Here is a 14,815-nt window from a genome sequence, read left to right as displayed (position 1 = left end):
AAAACTGCGACTGGACCTGGAGCTGAGCTGCGCCCTCCACAACTAAGATTGAATGGACAACAACTTGATTTGGAGCTGATAGGTCCTGGGAAAAACATACTGATCCCCACTAAAGTCCTGGAAATACACACTGCTCCCTAATAAAGTCCTGTTCCCCTTGCCCAATAAAATCTTTAAACAAAGGGGGGAAGAAAATATAAAGAACTCCCCAAACTAAACAATAAGAAAATAAACAACCTAAATTTTTAAAAAAGGCAAAAGATTTGAACAGACATGTTACCCAAAACGATGTAAGAATGCTAAATGAGCACATGAAAAGATGTTCAGCATCATTTGTCATTAGAGAAACCCAGGTTAAAACCACAATGAAATAATGCTATCCACCTATCAAAATGGCTAAAATGAAAAACTTATCGTCTGTACTAAGTGCTGGCAAGGATGTGGAGAAACTAGAATTCTCATATACCGTCACTGCGAATGCAAATTGTACAGCCGCTCTAGGAAAAATATTGCCAGTTTCTTTAAAAAGTTAAAATGATATTTACCCAAGATAAATGAAATCCTAAGAACATACAATGTTTTGTACAGAAATGCTTATAGTGTTCTTCTTCATAATGGCCCCAAACTGCAACCACTACATGCCCTTCCCTGGACAAATGGATAAACAGACTGTGGTACACTCATGCCATGGCGTCCTACTCAGCAAGGAAGAACAAACTATTAACATACATAATGACATGGATAAATCTGAAAGGCATCAGGCTGAGTGAAAGAAGCCACACAAAAAAAGAGTACGTACTGCAGGGATTCACTTTATGTAACATTCTAGAAAATGCAAACTAATACATAGTGATAGCAATCAGTACCTTGCGATGTGGGATGGGGAGTGCAGGAAGGGGCAGGAGGCGGGGATTATGAGGAACCGTTTGCAGGTAACACATATGTTCATGAACTCAATCGTGGTGATGGTTTCACTGGGTATACTTATGTCAAATTATATACTTTAAACATTATATGTTATCATGTGGCAATTATGCCTCAAGAAAGCTGTTAAATAAACACTTAAAATAACATCGAATATTTGAAGTAGAAGTTTGCTCAATTTGTCTTCTATGTTGGCTTAAGCTGCTCTGATAGTTTCTAAACCTGAACACAAAGAGAATTTTATTTTTTGTTTTATTTTTATTTTTTAAATATTTTGTTGGGGAAGGGGAACAAGACTTTATTGGGGAACAGTGTGTACTTCCAGGATTTTTTCCAAGTCAAGTTGTTGTCCTTTCAGTCTTAGTTGTGGAGGGCGCAGCTCAGCTCGAGGTCCAGTTGCCGTTGCTAGTTGCAGGGGGCGCGCAGCCCACCATCCCTTGCAGGAGTCAAACCGGCAACCTTGTGGTTGAGAGAACGCACTCCAACAAACTGAGCCATCCGGGAGCTCAGCCACAGCTCAGCTCAAGGTGCCGTGTTCAATCTTAGTTGCAGGGGGCACAGCCCACCATCCCTTGCGGGAATCGAGGAATCAACCCTCCACCTTTGTGGCTGAGAGCCCACTGGCCCATGTGGGAATTGAACCGGCAGTCTTCAGAGTTAGGAGCATGGAGCTCCAACAGCCTGAGCCATGGGGGCCGGCCCCAAAGTGAAGTTTCTTGGTCTGCGATAATGTGTAATCTTGTCCTATCTCATATGATTGGCTAAGTGATTCATAACTGCAAATCCTCAAGGTCAGGCCTCAAATCTTATGCTTTTCTTGCATCCTCCTCCAGGTTCCAGACACAGAAAAGTTTAGCAAATCCCTTTTGATGAACCAAGTAACTGTTTTTTACACTATTTGACAAATTTGGAAAAGGGGGGATTCAAAACAGAAAAGGAAGAATGACTTTTCTCTATTTTTATTCTTTTACTTATCTGGAATACAGCATAGAGGACACAGGGAGAAAAACTATAGCACAAAGTCACCGACAGAATCCTTCATGCAATCTGAGATGCACAAACACATTCGCGTGCCCCAGGGTTACATGAGAGAGCTCCAGGTTGAAGGCTGATGAGGACATGCGAAAGTGAGAGGGTTGGCTGGCGGCAAGTCAGCTTCATGTCACTCCCTCAATTTGACCAGGAAGGTGGTGCTGACCAGACAAGGAGGGAGAGCTCCAGGAGTGCCTGATAAATAACAATACCCTTTAAGTAACCATCCTCGGTGAGCAGGATTTCTCTCCACATTGGCCAAAAGGCAGTAGGGTCTCTACTTGAACAGACCAGCAAAAGTGAAAGAGATGGAAACAACTACCATGAGAACCTGGTAGATCTACCCTCATGGGAGAGAAAAGGGCCAACATCATTCATTATCGTGGCGGATAAAGTTGATTATCTTTGATTTCCACCGTGGGAACTTTTTACTGTCTGCAGAAATACATCTGTTGTAGAAAATTATATTGCCCTGGGCTTCACTTTTGTAAATTATGTGGGCATAGGTGGTGACAAAGAGCATCCAGAAACAATGCACGAACGTACGGGCCACCACACCAAACCAGCGCATGACTCTGACCTCTCCAATGCTGGCGTCATTGTTGGTAAGGATTTGTAGTACAATGTTTACAGTTTCATAAAAGAAGATCCAGATGATGTAACTCACCAAGCCCCTGCACATCTGGGCGTATACTGAGGATATGAGCAAGCAGCTGATGATGATGGTGATACAAGCTAGGAAGAGGGCGATATTCAAACTCCAACAGATGATGAACTGACGTAGCAGGAGAATTACTCTCGTTCCATTGGTTAACCTGAGTGCAATTGCTGCTCCTCAGTGGCTTCTGTTCGAAGATGAGGTACATGTCAGTGGCTACGGTGGTAAAAACCCCTGCTAACACGGTGCCTGTTTTAACCGTCATCCCACACCAGTGCTTCTGTCTCATGCTGAGAATTCCTGTGGAGACAAACAATATAAGGGGGAATTCTGGTTCCCATCCATGTGGCAAATTAAATTACCAGGTTGTCTGCCTCCAGTCCTAAAGGAGAAACGACAGAGAGAAATATGAAACCAGGAAATAACTGTAGGAAAACAGAAGACTGTTTACAATTGACTGGGAGTGTGAGTGGGGAGGAGGGAGGATACAGTCTGGTGGCAACGAGCAGATCAATTACAGGAGTGGTTCTCAACCTGTCTTCACATTAAAATCACTGAAAGTATGAGGCCTAGGCGCTATCTCAGACCAATCAGAACATTTTCTAGGTGGGTCCCAAATATCAGAATTTTACAAAACTTCCTAGTGATTTTCATATGTAGCCAGGATTGGAAGACACTGAGCAGAAAAGGTAGTTTAAATGATCTTTCCTAGATTTGCCTTGGGCAACCATTGCTGCCCCCTTGTGGGGACAAAGTGCCAAAAAGCAGTTTCCAGGCTCTCGGCCTCACATAGAAAGGTGCTGGCTCGGGTAGTAAATGGCCATCAACTGTGATCAGACGGCCAGCAGCTGTGGCTAGTTGGCTGTCAGCTGTAACCCGTAAGCCATTGGCCACTAATATAACTGCCGTGGCTACGCTAGCAGAAAAAAAAATGGGGCCAGCAAGAAGATGGTGGCTGGCAAGTGCGGACTGCTGTTAGGCAGATTATGTAGATCCTGCTTCCTGTGTCTCCAGCCCAGCCACCAGCGAGAATATATTGGTTTGACTCCCCTATCTATGGCTCCGTGGGTGTTCCTTTTTGGCCTCACCGTGTCCTGCATTCTTATGTAGGGAGTGGGAGCTGAGACCCCGCCGGACGCCCCGCATGACAATGGCGCAGCGAGCAGGGTCCCCTGCATGACATGGGACCTCCGTATACTACAGTCACTTGCGGTGGCCACTCAGCCACCACCCCTGGTGGCACTTGCAAATCATGAGTCAAACCGGCCCCCCATGGGGCTATCAGGCCCAACCATCGACAGTGGGGGCTTTGGACCTGCCAGGGCCAAGTCCATTGCTGCCGTTCCCCTGCTTTCAAGCATGTGGGTGCTGGCAGCAAAATGTTTCCATTTCTGCCGTAGCCTGGCTTTAACAGAGTCTCACTGGTGGTGACTTGTAATTGAATGGGAGCGGCCATTCGATGTAGCAGAGTTTCTACTGGTGCGGGCCCTCCCTTCCGTGGTCTCTCATTCAGGACTCTCAGGATGTCCCATAGATGCGAGGCCCAGTCACGCATTGTGGGAGGGTGTTCTGACACCCGGAGACCTTGCTTTCTCTGGCCTATAGTGGTTGGAGAACCATCCACTTCTTCCCACCCCTCCACGGGGGTCCAGCTCTTGGGCAGCTGCTCCTCCTGGTCTGCCTGAGACTGAGTGTTCATACGCACAAACTGCTCCATTACCTTCCGGAAATTTTCGGCCGACACCATACCCTGCTCGCTGCGCCATGTGTCATGCAGGGTGTCATGCAGGGTCTCAGCTCCCGCTCCCCACATAGGAACGCAGGACATGGTGAGGCCAAAAAGGAACACCCACGGAGCTATAGGTAGGGGAATTCAAACCACTATACTCTCACTGGCGACCGGGTTGGATACACAGGAGGCAGGAGCCACATTACCCACAACCACTTCTCTCTGCCAACCAACTTCACTTGTTAGCTGCAATCCACCGTGCTTACTGCAATCCGCTCTTGCTAGCTCGGCCACCATCTCTTGCTAGCTCCCATTTTGCTGCTAACATAGCCACAGCAGTCATATTAGTGGCCAATGGCTCACTGGTTACAGCTGACGGCCAACTAGCCACAGCTGATGGCCATCCAATCACAGTTTATGGCCATTTACTAGCTGAGCCAGCCCTTTCTATGTGAGGTTGAGAGCCTGGAAACTGCTCTGTGGGGCTCTGTCCCCACAGGCATCTACACACTCCATGAAGTGATTCCCTTAATAAGTCCAGTGCCCATCTGGCACCCTATTATAGTCACACAGCAGCCTAGCTGACAGTCCCCCTGGTGTCTTTCCTTGTGGAAAGAAAATCTGTGAGACTGTGCCTTTTTGGGACTTTGTTTATCTCAATGTTTTACACCTTATGTCTCTTTGTCTGGTCCCCAAAAGATGGTTTGCAGCCAAAGATGGGTAAGATATCTCAAGCCAGGCGGAACCGAGTGGGGACCCCAGTGAGCTGCCTTAGAAAATCCGGGAAGGAGCTTTGCCTCCCCTTCCCCCTGCCTGGGAAAACCCATTGCTGACTCTGGCTTTCCTCTCTCACCTGATTGTGAGAGAAGTCATGAGGGCAATAAAGATCAGCTCTCTCCACTTAGCTAAACAGTTACAACATGAGAGACTTGCCCCCAGGGAGTGCATACCTCACCTGAGTCATCACAAGACTTTCCACTCAGGCTGCTTGGGGGTTTGATTCACTTTTGTGACATGATGGATGAGTCTCACAGACCATGTAAATAAATAAATAAAACAATACCACTTCCTTGCATGATTATCAATAAAAGCCACCAGTCGGCCCAATTCGGGGCTCCAGTCTCTGGTGACTGCGAGACCCCCTGGCCTTCTGAGATTTAACTGCATTAAGTCTCTGTTGCTTTCTTTCTTAAAACTTAACCCAAAGCCGCCCCTTCTCGCTCCCTTACTGCCCGTGTTGCGCTGGACGTGACACCCTACATGATCTTTACAACATGATTGATTATATTCTCCATACTGTATTCCATATCCTTCTGACTATTTTGTGATTACCAGTTTGTGTGGTTATGTGGTCAATGTGAGAGAAAGTGACATGTGCCACTTTAAAGGATGAGGAGTGTCTCACTTTCTCCTTTTCCTCCTTCCTGATTCTTGGCCATGATCAGAACTGATCTTTGATCCAGACTTGGAAGCCCTTGTCGAATATGGTGAACACCCTATTAGCCACGGATCACGGTTACTTGAGAGAGAAATAAGCCCCTATCATAAATAAGCCACTGTTTGGGGGGTTTGTTACAATAACTTAGCCTGTACTATAATATATCTAAACTTCACTTTTTGGTGCTAAACGCAGTGAGGACTAGCAATCCACGGGGATCTAGCTCCTCCCTTGACTTTGCCCTTTTGAAGAAACCAGCAGGTTCTCTCCATCTACCGTATTTGCCGGCGTATAAGACGATTTTTTGGCCCCGAAAAATATGCCTCCAAGTGGGGGGGTCGTCTTATACGCCAGGTACACTTCAGATAGACTGCCCATAGTGCTTGCCCCGTGCCATAGTGGCCTCCCGATGCCCGCCCACTTCATTCCACATACCATTCAGGCATCAGCAGCGCTGCTCGGCTGTTATGCGATTTTGCTGTTATGCGATTTTACCACACTCGCAAAATCGCACACAGCCGAGCATACACCCAGTATGATAGCGCAAAATCGCGAATCGCGATACCATACTGGGTGTATGGTCGCTGTGTGCGATTTTGCGAGTGTGGTAAATTCGGGTTACCGTATATTTCTTTACATATGCATTGAAGATTCGCGATTTTGCGCTATCATGGTGCCTGTTAGAATGTTGAAGAGCTCGCACTTGCGCACTAGTGAGGTCCCAGGGAGATGCTGATGCAAGGGTGGACCAGACTGCTATAGTGACAGGGCAGGCAAACAGGGAGCAGGGACCAATCAAATCAGGCTTTGTATACAGACAACAGCCAACCACAATACTGCACCATTGTACAGTACAGCATAGAAAATGTCGACCAGTCAAACCCCTATCATCCCTATCATGGCACCAGCCAAAAGAAAGAAGTATGATGCAAATTTTAAACTGAAAGTTATTTGGTGTGTGGAAGGTGTGCGGAAGAGGGGGTAGTCTTATACGGCGAGTATATAACAAACTCTGTATTTTGAGTGGAAATGTTAGGGGGTCGTCTTATACGCCCAGTCGTCTTATACGCCGGCAAATACGGTATATGTTTATCTCCCGGAAAGAGATGTCTCCCTTTAAGCTCAGGGTCACTATTGTCTTTGCAATTAACTTGGTAATAAATCATGTATTGTGACATCTTTTCTATTGTTTTACATTGCTTTTTAAATATTCTGTATGTATAAGAATCATCCCAATGGCTACCAATGGGGACCTTAGAGAAGGTATAATTTATTTTGCCTAAGGCGTCCATCTGGTCAGTGGCAAAATCCAGATTTTAACCTATACCTGTCTGTCTCCAAGACCAATCTCAACACTCAATCCACTTGTGCCTTATCTTCCTCAGAGATTTGTGAGCTTGGTGAGCCCAGAGACTCCATCCGTCCCACAGTTCCTAACAGATGGTCTTGACTAGAGTAAGACCTCGATTAGAGCAGGCCCTTGACAAATACAGACAATTCTTCCCCCATTGCCTCTCATCTTAGTCTTCTGTTCTCAGTAACTCTGAGGGCCCTTACGCTCTTCTCTCCTTTTTCTTCCTCTCTCCTAGGTTTTCTCCTTTCTTCGCTTCCCTCCCTTCCTGTCTTCTTCCCTCCTACACAGTAAAACTTCTAAGGGTGTACTCCTGATCGCTGTAAGAGAAGGCTATGGTCTTTAAATTGGGAAAGTAGAAAGGACTAGGAAATGCAGGGAGCAAAAGAATTGCGCGATGGCCATCAAACATGTTTTGTTTGAACAGCAGTCTTTTAAAGGAAGTTGAATTACAATGCTTTCAGGCAAGGTGGATACTGTCCTGTTGTTAACTTTCCATCGCTCCCTATTATCTTTATACCTCTTATGGGGACAAAGCCCCAAAAAACAGTTTCCAGGCTCTCGGCCTCACATAGAAAGGTGGTGGCTCGGGTAGTAAATGGCCATCTACTGTGATCAGGTGGCCAGCAGCTGTGGCTAGTTGGCTGTCAGCTGTAACCCGTAAGCCATTGGCCACTAATATAATGGCTGTGGCTACGCTAGCAGAAAGAAATGGGGGCTAGCAAGAAGATGGTGGCTGGCAAGTGCGGACTGCTGTTAGGCAGATTATATAGATTCTGTTTCCTGTGTCTCCAGCCCAGCCGCCAGCGAGAATATATTGGTTTGACTTCCCTGTATATGGCTCCGTGGGTGTTCCTTTTTGGCCTTACTGTGTCCTGCGTTCTTATGTGGGGAGCGGGACCAGAGACCCCGCGGGACGCCCCGACGACAAATGGCGCAGCGAGCAGGGTCCCCCGCACGACACCTCTTCACCTCATACATTTATTATACTTGCCTGGCCCCGGAAGGCCTTGGAGTTTGAGATTCTTGCTTCAGAAGTCTCTTATCTCATTTGATAGAGCAGACGTGACATTTTATGTAACATGAAAATATTAATCATAATACTTTATTAATAATATTTTATGAATAATAATTAAAATATTATGATTAATATTTTCTGTATTTTTATTTGTGACTTTTTAAATCTTAGTATTGGCTTTTCCCCCCTATAGGATTATCTCTGTAAGGACCTGGCCCTCAGGCAGACAAGCTGGCAAGGCAGTCAAGGTCTCCAGGCTGCACGGGAACACTGCTTAGCAGACCCCTAGTTCTGTACGCTGGCCAGTCGTCAAGGTCTCCCGGCTTCTTGGGGCGCAGTGTGCCTGAGAGCAGGCCTGCAGGGCCCGCCAGATCGTTTCTCCCACGGAACGCCCTTTGTCTTGCGGGACCTGTATCACCTCGCTTCTCCTCCACCTTGGGGCCCATCACTTCCTTCCCGCCGCCACCGCAGACTCTCCCGGGTCCGTAAGTCTCAATGAACCTCCGTCCCGCACTCAGCCAGCCCGCGTGTTCTTTGGGCTTCCGGCTGCTCAGGCGCAAATCTTAAACAACTCGGACTCAGTCCGGGAAATTTCTCTCAAGTTATATGCTAAGTCAGTAGAAAATGATCCTTTACTTTTACACATTAAAATATTTACTTCTCAGGAATATGCCAATCAAATGAAATGAGGTAATAATAGTAATAATAATAATAATAATAATAAACATTTACTAAAATGTTACATTGTGCCTAGCATTGTGAGTTTCACAACATTCCTTTGAGTGTATCTGTAATTGTATAATTTGTTCTCTTGTTGAAGTTGAGAGAGGAGAGGTGTAGTTGTATTATTTATGCATTCAGACTCCCAGATGTTGATTTTTACTCATCAGGAATCATTCAGTTACTGACAACCATTCAGAATTTAGCTCCAACTCAGGAGGTCGTTCTGCTAATTTTCTAATTCTTCAATAGGACTTTGAAGAAATCCTGGTACATTTCCTAAGTAACCTTCAATTTACTAGTAACTTTATTTGATTTATTTTATTATTTGGCTCACTCTAAGTTAAAGTCACCTGTAGGTTTAATTTCTAGTACTTTTCCTTAAGTTGCTGACACTTCAGTTTGTTGTTCATTGTTTTCTATTGCTAACTGTAATAAATCACCACAAATTTAGTAGCTTAAGACAACACAAACTTCCTTTCTCACAGTTCTGTAGGTCAGAAGTCTTAGCCAAGACCTCAAAACTCAAATGGTTTCTCTGCTTCGGGTTTCACATGGCAGAAATCAAGGTGTCATCGGCTAAGTGAGTGTCATGCAGAGTGTCATACGGGGTCTCTGGTCCCGCTCCCCACATAAGAACGAAGGACATGGTGAGGCCAAAAAGGAACACCCTTGGAGCCATAGATAGGGGAGTCACACCACTATATTCTCGCTGGCCGCTGGGGGAGACACACGTAGTAGTAGCGCCTCCATCCGCAGTCCGCCATTCACTTCTCTGCCTGCCAACCAACTAACCAATCAATGCAGCCCCACAGCTACAACAGTAGCCAATTGGCTAACCGGCTACAGCCGATGGCCAACCAATGACAACCGATGGTCATCCACAACCCGAGCCAGCACCTCCCCACACGAGGCCAAGAGCCTGGAAACTGCTCTCCGGAACTCTGTCCCCATATTGGGTTCTTGGTGGGAGGCTCTGGGGAAGAATCCGCTTCCAAGTTCTTTTAAGTTGTTGCCTGAATTCAGTTTCTGGCTGCTGTAGGACTGAGGTTCCCATTTCCTTGCTGGATGTCAGCTCAGGGCCACCCTGTCCTCCGGAGGCCCCCTCTGTCCTCGCCTGTGGGCTCTCAGAGCCGGCACCATTCACCAAACCTTCTCATGCTTAGAATCTCCCTGACTTCTTCTGCCTCTAGCTAGAGAAAGTTCTCTTCTTCTACCGGCTCATGGGATTAGATTGGGTACACCTGGGTGTACCTGGGTAATCCAGGATAATCTCTTTATCTTTAGATCTCTTACCTTAATTACAGAGTCCCTTTGCCATATTCATAGATGTGATTCAAGTGGCAAGGGTCAAAGGGACCCTTTGTGTCCCCAAAAATTTATGTTGTAGCCCGAACCCCCAGTACCTTTTTGCTACTTTTGGAAATAGGGCCTTTAAAGAAGTAATTAAATTAAAATTAGGTCATTAGTGTGAGCCCTAACCCAATATGACTGGTCTCCTTATAAGTAGAGGAGATTAGGACGTAGACACACATGGAGAGAGGGAAGACCATGTGAAGACAGGCAAAAGATGGTCATCTACAACTAAGAAGAGAGGGCTCAGGAGAAACCAACCCTGCCAACCCCTTCATCTAGCACTTCTAGCCTTCAGAATTGTGAGAAAATTAAATTCTGTAGTTGAATCCACCCAGTCTGTTGTACTATATGACGTCAGTCTCAGCAAACTAATACAGGGGCCAAAATTCTGCCAACCACAGTCATGAATTGTCCTCCAATTCTTCTTTGGTCTGGGTACATTGCCTATTTACAACTGGGATGTTTTCTTCCAGAAATTAATTCTGTTGGAAAAGGTATTTTACAATCAGTTTTCTTTTAGACAATAACAATATAACAATACAAAGTTGTTTTTTTTTAACTGAGGCTGTGGGATTAAACCAAATCATTCAAGAACCTAGCTAAATCATTGTCAGTAAACTCCATTTAATTTTTAAGGAGTCAACACAAAGCTCATTCTCTCTGGGTGTTCTGTCTTTAAAACATCTTTTTTCCAACTTAGAGAGAAATGTTTTCAGGAGGTGGAGCTGCTGTGCTCCTGGATTTTCTTACCACTTCCACCTCAAAACCCTGCTTCCTAGGTCTACCTGATGTTGTAGCTAAAAAAATTAAAAAATAAAATAAAATAAAAAGAATCTCAGTCCCTAGACCAGACCTGCTGAAGGTGTGGACCCAGAGAAAAAATCCCAACCTTTCTACTTGTCTTCTTTGTGCCTGAAACTGGGGAACACAATAAAGCTGAAGGAAAAGTTACTCTACAAGGTATTTCCTTTTTGCTTGTGTAAGTCTTTGGGGAGGTATAAAAAAAGTTTATTCTTGATTCTGGGCTAATATATTTCATTACCGGTGTAAAAAAATGTCTTGTTTCAAAAAATAGAATTTTCCTAAATTGATGCAAATAGAATTAGGGATCACAACATGTTGACACAGCAAAACTCTCCACCAAAATGCTCCTGCCCAAAATGGATTTTCTGTATATAACACTTTTTCTGAACCTCCAAGGGTAATATATACCAAGGGTCCTACAAGATATTTTTGTGCCAGTATTCATAGTCCCAGTTTCAACTGGGCCTTCAGCAAGGCTAGGAACTCCTACTACACATCTCTGGTTACTTCCTCTCCTATTATTTGCAACTATTTTAAACCTTCTGCTTTGAGATGCACAAATCCCATTTCCACATACACACCCTCTTCCTCTGTTACACTGACTATCTTTCTCCCTCTACCATTGTCTGTGTTCCAGAGCCCCTTGCTCCTGCCCTCTCTGGAACTTTCCACTTATTACTTCATTGGACTCCTCTGTATTTCTTCAAGGATCTTCTTTGGGCTTCTGACAGCAAACTCACCTTATTTTCCTTCCATTTCTCTGGCAACTCCTTCTCAAAATCCCTTCCTGGATTCCTTCTGCTTATTCTTAAATGTTAGTCTTCCTCTGTACACAAACCAAGGCACTCCTCTCACTTTCTCCTTTCTCCTCAGATATTGTCACTCATCGCCATGGTCCAGTTGCCATCACAATGATGACTCCCAATCCAGTCCAGTCTATGTAGAGATTTAAACCTGCATATTCACATATTCTGCCTCCATCTGGGAACTTTTTAGGCTGCTCAAACTGAACATGTCAGAAACTGAGCTTACAATACACCCATCCCCACTCCAACCTGCTGCTACTTCAGTGTTTATTTCAGTAAATGATATCAGTATTCATCTCTACCATTTCCCCATGTACCTCCCTCTCTCTCATTCTTTACATCCAAAAATACTCAGTTTCATCTACCCTTCCTCCCCACATATCTCTTGAATCAGTCATTGTTTTTTCCCATCTCCACGGCCCCCACTGCAATCTAATCACCATCATGTCTCCTCTGGGCTATTGCAACTAACACTTCTTGTAAAGTTGTCTTTATAGCCATGAATGATGATACAGCCATGTTGGGAATTTGGGTAAAAAGGCAGTGGATATGTGTGTAAAGGATGAAAAGTCCTCATTATCATGATGGGAGATCAATAAATAATGTCTAAAAATGATGAATCAAGAAATGTCAGTATGAGTGTATAATATAGAGATTAAAGGTAAATAGGAGGAGAAATAGAAGAATTGAAGGTGGTTGCCTGTGGGAAGTATGACTAGGGGTAGGGACAGGGAGCAAAGGACTACTGTTTTTATAAGTCTTTAAGAATATCACTATATGTCGCGTCCAGCACGACATGGGTTGTAGGGAAGGAGTAGGGCGGCACAGAGTTAAGAAAAGACAGTAGCCAGTAATAGAATAAAAGCATGGGTCAAGGGGAACAGTCTCAGGGACAGAACCCCGAATCGGACCAACGTGTAGTTTTTATTGGTAAAATTCTAAAGAGGTAATAATTGTTAATCTCAAGATCTGCGTGTTAGTTGCCTGCTAGCTGTCTTTCCGAAAGCTCCCATTGTGTTCCAGCCTGAACTTTGCCTTCACACACATGCACAACTCCAAGGAAACCATTGAAGGGGAGGGACCGATATAATTCCATCGGGTCTCAGTTTGCTGAGACTTCCCCTCAAAGGAGCTTTTCCGGTATCTTTCCATGGGGCCTCAATTTGCTGAGGTGCTCCCTTGTGAAATCCCGGGAAGAGCACGGGGAACAAATGGCTTGGCAGCTGTAAGGCAACATCTCCCCCTTTCTGTTTTTGTGAAGGAGAAACAGAGACTTGGCAGTTTCCTCATTTACCACCCATCAGAGGGCTTGTCGTCCACAGCTGAGAACTAAACAAAATAGAATAAGAATAATTAACAGAAGTGCAATTGCACCCGCAAATCCTCCACCTAGGGTTTTCACCCAAGTGAGTGGATTCAAATGAGATGGCTCTTCCGCAGCTGTGGAAAGCATCTCCTCTCCTGGGAGGAGTGGGAGCATGGCATGAGACGTCTGATCTATTTCTATTTCTTGCAGCTGTAGAATATCCACAGTGAGGTTGGGAGCATGTCCCCGGAGGTGAGCTCGTACCTCCCATCATGGGGTCCTAGTTTGGTTGTAAGAGAAAGGAGTCACATAGTAAGTGGAAACTTTCCAATCACATTTTAAAGTAATCATGATATGGAGACTTTCTAATTGATCTCCAAGAGAAACAAATCAGCTAATCTAACACTAATTTCTTGATCAGTTCTAATTTGTTGATTCCAAGCCTTACTAGCATTTTCATGCCATTCTTGTACAAATTGGGTTATTTGTACAGTCTGATGTAATGCTACTCCAGAGAATGCAGCCACTGTGGCTATTGCTATAATTCCCATAATTCTGCAATCAAGATTCCAATAAATCTTTTAGTTCTATGTAAAATCTTATGAAGAAGTTGTAAAACAACATGAATAGTTGGGGAGCCTTCCCACACCCTAGGAGCTTGGATTGGTATTCATAAACCCTGTCTTCTTCTTAAGATCATAATTTGGTCTTGGGAGGGCTTTAAATTGAAGAATTAAGGCATGTAAATAAATGACATTGAGAGCATTCAACTACTTTTAAGGTTGGATTAGTTGTAAACTTTCCTAACAAAAAGACAAAAAGAGTTTTAAGACAAACTTGTAAATCAAACATCTGTGTTTTTTCAAATCTAAAGGTGTATTTTTTGTTGTCATCCTTAGTATAATTTCCTTTCCAGATTTTATTTTGTGCTAGGTTTAAAGCCACTTTCCATAAAGTTTTTTGTAATGGACCCCGGATGGGTTTGATCATTCTTAATTGAGGTGGGGCAAAAACCTTATTTTTCCAAAAGATAGAAATATTGTATGGTGATTTAATTATTTTTGGAAATCTTTGACCAAGCAACTGTTCCCTTAGTGACTGAGGGTCAGAGCACTTTAAGTGAGAACATACAAGGATTGCAATCCCATAAGCGCCCTAATCGACTACAGAACCATGGGAATTATTAAATAACACTCCATCTAGGCTTCCCCCACATTCTTCCCAATGAATGTGGGAATGTGTATCAATCCAACTATTTTGAAGACATGGATGAAAGGGAGGAGGAAAACTATGAGTGTTTAACTCCTGTGTCTGAAATCCTTTACCAGAGATCATAAACAATTCCTTGTGTCATTTCTTTCTCCCTTGGGAATTACCCAAGCTTGATCAGAGACAGGAAGACACAGAGGAATGGGACCAATGCAAATGGGTGTATATAAATAGCCTAGAGCTGTATGGTCAGAAAGAGTAAAATTTTGGCCTTTTTCCTCAGGAAATTCCAGACCTCTTTGATCCTCTCATCCAGGAAACCAAGAACTGTCATTAATATAAATAAGAGGAGATCATCATTCCAAGTTACAGGTGTCAATAATGGGGGTTTGGATAAATAAGCCCAATAAGCAAAATTCTCGGCTGCAACGCCAAGTGGGAGGCAACTTACAACAGAGATGACT

At 44.3% G+C, this 14,815-nt stretch overlaps 1 protein-coding gene across 1 annotated transcript; it reads right to left on the bottom strand.

Annotated features, from left to right (window-relative positions):
• Positions 1 to 2,326: 2,326 nt before the first annotated feature.
• Positions 2,327 to 2,903, bottom strand: TMEM217 (transmembrane protein 217; the record flags this gene model as incomplete). Its single annotated transcript, XM_081042433.1, is given in 2 exon segments — positions 2,327 to 2,765; positions 2,767 to 2,903. Coding segments are annotated over 2 exon segments (576 nt in total).
• Between the last annotated feature and the right edge of the window lie 11,912 nt (positions 2,904 to 14,815).

Source organism: Rhinolophus hipposideros (assembly GCF_964194185.1).
Source record: "Rhinolophus hipposideros genome assembly, chromosome: 3".
Lineage (NCBI taxonomy): Eukaryota > Metazoa > Chordata > Mammalia > Chiroptera > Rhinolophidae > Rhinolophus > Rhinolophus hipposideros.
Note: the sequence above shows the minus strand (reverse complement) of the source record. Positions and strands in the feature narration are given on the sequence as shown.